Raw genomic sequence first — 6,920 nt, forward strand, 5'->3', positions numbered from 1 at the left:
TTGTAAGCTGCAATATATTACATTTTTGGTTTTGGGTTTAACCACTTGCCTACTGGCCACTTTTACCCCCTTCTTGCTTAGGCCAATTTTCACCTTTCAGCACCGTCGCACTCTGAATATCAGTTGCGCGGTCATGTAACACTGTACCCAAACTTTTATCAATTGTTTCACACAAATAGAGCATTCTTCTGGTTGTATTTTACCACTGGGCTTTTTTATTGTTTGCTAAATAATATCAAAAATTAAAAAAAAAAAAAAACTTGTTCATAGTTTGTAATAACAGTTTACAAACAGGTAATTCAACTTAGCCTGTTCTCCTCCAATTATCAGATTTGTCCTGACCGCCCCCCGCACAGCCTTTCACTGGGAAGCTTAGTACAGAGGGGATATTTTAAATGATAAAAAAGGGTATTTATAATGTATTTTTATGTATACACAAATGTTTTACCTTTCATTTCTAATTTAAACTGAATGGCTTGTTTTACAAGGCGATCGTTTACAATTACTTTAATATTGCTTTAAATTCTGAATGTGAAAAAAAAACAATATCCGGGTTTTCAATGAAAGAAGATGCAGACATTTTAATTTGAAGACTATACATATGTACAGCAAAAATTACATTACATTACATTTAGACAGTATGGAATGAGTTATGATTACATTTTGGTTTGACATTTGCATTCACAATAAAGGTAGGGATTTTCTTTTTTTACCATCTTAAGGACATGGTGGAACATTGATTATGCGTCTGCATGGTTTTGCGTAAATAACCACGTCATCCGTCTGTAAATTATAAAATGTGCCTTGGAAGTTGGTTGAACGCCTTTGCCCATTGTTATAGGTTCGGGACAGAGAACCTGTCATTGGCATTCTCATATGTAAGTTTCTTCCCTGCAACACAACCTCACACTCTTGATTTGGCTTCACAATTAGGCGCAGACTAAATGAGTGTGTCACAGATTGTATGTATGGATATCCTTCTTGCCATTCGAAATTTGGCAAATTAGTGTAGCTGACTGAACTTCCTGAGAATACTGGCATATTACCAGAGAGAGCTGTTATTACACCTCTATTTGTTGAGCGTCCAATGTCCCAGTACTTAGTAACCTGTGTGCTTTCACTCAGACTAACAGTGGTGGACAATGTATTGCAGCCTCTGTTCATCACTAGTTTTGAGGCTAAGATAACGCTATTATCCTCCTCATAGGATATCCTGTAAGTATCATATGACAAACTGGTTACTGTTTGTGAATGGTAGTCTGGGTACAGGCGAAGGATCTCATAGGTATCATAAAGGTATTCATACCCATTGTAAGGTACAGAAAGAACACCATTAGTAACTTTACCTAAACCATATTCATTTTTCCCTACATAAATGCCTTGGCACCTCCCAATAGCTTTGGAAGATACTAAGCCTTGACTTTGCCTTTGCCACTCTAAAATCTCAAAATTCTGCTCATTTACAAGAATTTTAAAGTTGGATGAACGGAATTCTTGGCCAGCATTAGTATAGTAACAATAAGAACCTTTGCTGGAGGTGTAAAACCCTGTAGCACAGTTTGAGACAGAACAAACATATTCAGTGCGCCTTGTAAACTGATTGTTTATGGAAACTGCCCAACTGGGAACAGAGCCTGCCCAATCTATCCATTTGAGATTCTCATAGCCGCTAAATAGAGCCTGACCAACATCATACACAGCTGGTTCCTCCTCCTCCTTCATCTCCGCTGCTTCCTTTTCAGGAGTTTTGGTTTTCGAAAGGTCTACATTGCGTTGTTCCTGAGCAGCAGGTACAGAGCCTTTGTCATCTGGTAGGGCTGGAAATGTGGAGAAAGTGCAATTTAATTTAACTCTCACTAATAATCTCATAAATAGTTGATGTTTAATTGATCAAGCAGCAAAGAACACACACATACAAGGTCTTTTCCTGAATTTTGCTGTCTTACCTCTTGCACACAATACTCCTGTTTGAGCATCTACTTTTTCAGACTTTTTTTTTACTGTATTTGCGCGCAAATGCATGAAAAATGTATTCTCGCGTTCCTGTACTACACAATATGTAAATAAGCAATTGTGCACCTTTGTGCACAATCGTTCGTATTTGTGTGCATGAGGCGTAAATTACTGACCAAAAATGCAGATTTTTATTTTTTACTGAAGAATGCACGGTGCTTGTTTACACGCCTGTGTGCATAGGCACATTACAATTAATAGGCTGTATTTTAGCTCAGTAAAAAAAAGCTGTACTGAGCTTTTTCAAGCTGCAGCGCGCAAGAGGCCTTAGGTTTCCTATACACATCTCTACAATCTTTGCACAATCGACTTTAATTTACCAAAACTCTGTAAAATAAGGGATCTATTTATACAGTTTTATTCCAATTACAGTGGGGTAAATAGTTATTTGATTCCCTGCAGATTTTGGAAGTTCGCCCACTTACAAAGAAATGAGGGGTCTATACTTTTTATCATGGGTGTATTTTAAATGATAGAGACAGAATTAGAACCAAAAATCCAGAAAAAAAACACCTAAAACAAATGATATAAATTAAGTTGCAGTTTAGTGAGTAAAATACAGTAAGTGTTTGATCCCCAAGCAAAACATGTCTTGGTGAAGAAACCCTTGTTGGCAAGCACAGAGGTAAGATGTTACTTATAGTTGGCACCACATATGATAGTGTTAACAAAAATAAATAAATAAATAAATAAATAAATAAATAAATAATATATATATATATATATATATATATATATATATATATATATATATATATATATATATATATATATATATATATACAGTGGGTACGGAAAGTATTCAGACCCCCTTAAATTTTTCACTCTTTGTTATATTGCAGCCATTTTCTAAAATCATTTAGGTTCATTCTTCTTCCTCATGAATGTACACATAGCACCCCATACTGACAGAAAAACACAGAATTGTTGACATTGTTGCAGATTTATTAAAAAAGAAAAACTGAAATATCACATGGTCCTAAGTATTCAGACCCTTTGCTCAGTATTTAGTAGAAGCCCCCTTTTGATCGAATACAGCCAGGAGTCTTTTTGGGAAAGATGCAACAAGTCTTTCACACCTGGATTTGGGGATCCTCTGCCATTCCTCCTTGCAGATCCTCTCCAGTTCTGTCAGGTTGGATGGTAAACGTTGGTGGACAGCCATTTTTAGGTCTCTCCAGAGATGCTCAATTGGGTTTAAGTCAGGGCTCTGGCTGGGCCATTCAAGAACAGTCACAGAGTTGATGTGAAGCCACTCCTTCGTTATTTTAGCTGTGTGCTTAGGGTCATTGTCTTGTTGGAAGGTAAACCTTCGGCCCAGTCTGAGGTCCAGAGCACTCTGGAGAAGGTTTTTGTCCAGGATATCCCTGTACTTGGCCGCATTCATCTTTCCCTCGATTGCAACCAGTCGTCCTGTCCCTGCAGCTGAAAAACACCCCCACAGTATGATGCTGCCACCACCATGCTTCACTGTTGGGACTGTATTGGACAGGTGATGAGCAGTGCCTGGTTTTCTCCACACATACCACTTAGAATTAAGGCCAAAAAGTTCTATTTTGGTCTCATCAGACCAGAGAATCTTATTTCTCACCATCTTGGAGTCCTTCAGGTGTTTTTTAGCAAACTCCATGCGGGCTTTCATGTGTCTTACACTGAGGAAAGGCTTCCGTCGGGCCACTCTGCCATAAAGCCCCGACTGGTGGAGGGCTGCAGTGATGGTTGACTTTCTACAACTTTCTCCCATCTCCTGACTGCATCTCTGGAGCTCAGCCACAGTGATCTTTGGGTTCTTCTTTACCTCTCTCACCAAGGCTCTTCTCCCCCGATAGCTCAGTTTGGCCGGACGGCCAGCTCTAGGAAGGGTTCTGGTCGTCCCAAACATCTTCCATTTGAGGATTATGGAGGCCACTGTGCTCTTAGGAACCTTAAGTGCAGCAGAAATCTTTTTGTAACCTTGGCCAGATCTGTGCCTTGCCACAATTCTGTCTCTGAGCTCTTCAGGCAGTTCCTTTGACCTCATGATTCTCATTTGCTCTGACATGCATTGTGATCTGGAAGGTCTTATATAGACAGGTGTGTGGCTTTCCTAATCAAGTCCAATTAGTATAATCAAACACAGCTGGACTCAAATGAAGGTGTAGAACCATCTCAAGGATGATCAGAAGAAATGGAAAGCACCTGAGTTAAATATATGAGTGTCACAGCAAAGGGTCTGAATACTTAGGACCATGTGATATTTCAGTTTTTCTTTTTTAATAAATCTGCAACAATGTCAACAATTCTGTGTTTTTCTGTCAGTATGGGGTGCTATGTGTACATTCATGAGGAAGAAGAATGAACTTAAATGATTTTAGCAAATGGCTGCAATATAACAAAGAGTGAAAAATTTAAGGGGGTCTGAATACTTTCCGTACCCACTGTATATATACAGGGCCGCTGATAGAAATCATGGGACCCCGTACAGCCTACCTGACGGGGCCCCCTTCACCCCCACCCCTGGCCCCTCCCCAGACCCCGCCTTGAAACAAAGTGCAGGTTTGTCTTCAAGTGATAATTTATCATGCCGCGCCATGCCATTCATAGTAAATATGTGCAGAGCGCAGTACAATCACCACACCATGCCATATTGGCATCCATAGTAAATATGTGCAGTAAGTGTGCAGTGCAATGCAGTATAAAACTCACAATGGACAATCAGCGGCTTCTGCCCGCCGCACAGCCACTCGCTCTCTGTCTCGGGCCTAAATCAGAGCTGAGAGGAGGAAGATCACTCTGCAAGGGAGGAAAATAGGTGGCAGGCGGCCGGGACTTGAAATTGAGCCCCCATGAGGATCGGGCCCGGAATTCACATGCATCCGAAATATCTAAAAAAAAGTCCCTCCACTCGCACCAGCACAGAGGTCAGAGAGGGGCCCAAAAATGGCAATTACACCCCTGCTAGTAAGAGCAGCAGAGCAGGGGCAGTAGCTTCACTAGGGTTAGTGTCACCTGGTGAGGTAGCTCATGGTGTCAGAGACTGCAGGCATCACACAGGAGACAGCCAGAGACTGCAGGCATCATACAGGAGACAGCCAGAGAGTGCAGGCATCACACAGAAGACAGCCAGAGAGTGTAGGCATCACACAGGAGACAGCCAGAGACTGCAGGCATCACACAGGAGACAGCCAGAGAGTGCAGGCATCACACAGGAGACAGCCAGAGAGTGCAGGCATCACACAGGAGACAGCCAGAGAGTGCAGGCATCACACAGGAGACAGCCAGAGAGTGCAGGCATCACACAGGAGACAGCCAGAGAGTGCAGGCATCACACAGGAGACAGCCAGAGAGTGCAGGCATCACACAGGAGACAGCCATAGAGTGCAGGCATCACACAGGAGACAGCCAGAGAGTGCAGGCATCACACAGGAGACAGCCAGAGAGTGCAGGCATCACACAGGAGACAGCCAGAGAGTGCAGGCATCACACAGGAGACAGCCAGAGAGTGCAGGCATCACACAGGAGACAGCCAGAGAGTGCAGGCATCATACAGGAGACAGCCAGAGAGTGCAGGCATCACACAGGAGACAGCCAGAGAGTGCAGGCATCATACAGGAGACAGCCAGAGAGTGCAGGCATCACACAGGAGACAGCCAGAGAGTGCAGGCATCATACAGGAGACAGCCAGAGAGTGCAGGCATCATACAGGAGACAGCCAGAGAGTGCAGGCACAGTACAAGTACTGTGGGTGGTGTGGTTGCAGTCAGTGTAAATAGCTCTGGGGAAGCCTGTCCTTCTAAAATAGACCCATGTGACCCCCCTCCCCCCTCCTCTGTGTGCAGCTATGGCAGGAGCTCTTCTCACTTACATTAGTTGTCCCAGTCCAGATAGCATGTCTCCTCAGACTTCCAGCCCTTCCGTTGTCAGTGGGAAGTACAGCAAAGGTGGAGGTAGAGCAGCTCAAGACGAGAAAGTTACATCTTCCTCATGCCGGGGTCTCCATGCACCTGATTGGTTGCTGGGATGCTAGACGGGCCCAGCAACCAATCATTTTGACAGGTGGGACTTGGACGTTCTGGGAGCTCTGCTACTGGTGCAGGCATTTACCCGGAGACTATCAGAGTCAGACTGTCTCTTAAGCTGCCCGGGCCCCCCTGCTGAGCTGAGGACACAGGGCCCGGTACAACAGGGCCAGTTGTACTGGCCTATCAGCGGCCCTGTATATATATATAATATACTTCTGATTCTAGGTCGACAAAGATGAATAGTGACACAACTGCACCCTCTGCGCCCAAAGCATATAGTTTATGATCTCCATTTGAATGATCTAAAGATTCAGACTTTCTTTCAGATATACAGTTTGGTCGAGTATATTAGATATGAATCAGATTGTATAGAAACTGAATAAACAATTAAGTTTAGGTTTATGGTATAATACTTAAAAATAATATTAGCCAACAGGTAATATAAATTATTATTTTTTTTTGGTCACCTATTATATGTTTCTTTTGTCTGTCCTAAGGCGTATAGCATGCAGATAGATATTGCACTAGTTACCTGGTGTTTCCTTCTCAGCTGGCTTTTCATCCTTTGGTGGAACAGCTAGTGAATCGGCAAATATTAATGCCCAGTTGATGGTTATAAAGATACATAGCAAGTTTACCTTCATCTGTGGAGGAAACCAACATATAATACATAACATACAACATATATATAACAAAAAAAGGCACGTCTTAAATATACATTTTGAAACTCCTATGATTATTTTGCATCTCTGCTATGCATTGGTCTTTCTGGATAAAAATGTAAATTTGTTGGACACTGAAGACCGACACTTGTTGGTTTGTCAACAGACTTCAACGAAGACTAAAGATTCCTCTGTTTTAGTTACTGTCATTTTCATGACAGGCTCACTTTAAAATCTATCAACT

At 42.3% G+C, this 6,920-nt stretch overlaps 1 protein-coding gene across 1 annotated transcript; it reads right to left on the reverse strand.

Annotated features, from left to right (window-relative positions):
• Positions 1-717: 717 nt before the first annotated feature.
• Positions 718-6,658, reverse strand: LOC309543275 (natterin-4-like; the record flags this gene model as incomplete). Its single annotated transcript, XM_082242733.1, has 2 exons — positions 718-1,817; positions 6,547-6,658. The coding sequence occupies 2 exons, from the start codon at positions 6,656-6,658 to the stop codon at positions 718-720; spliced, it is 1,212 nt and encodes a 403-aa protein (XP_082098859.1).
• Between the last annotated feature and the right edge of the window lie 262 nt (positions 6,659-6,920).

Source organism: Pelophylax lessonae (genome assembly GCF_965119305.1).
Source record: "Pelophylax lessonae genome assembly, chromosome: 13".
In the NCBI taxonomy this organism is placed as follows: domain Eukaryota; kingdom Metazoa; phylum Chordata; class Amphibia; order Anura; family Ranidae; genus Pelophylax; species Pelophylax lessonae.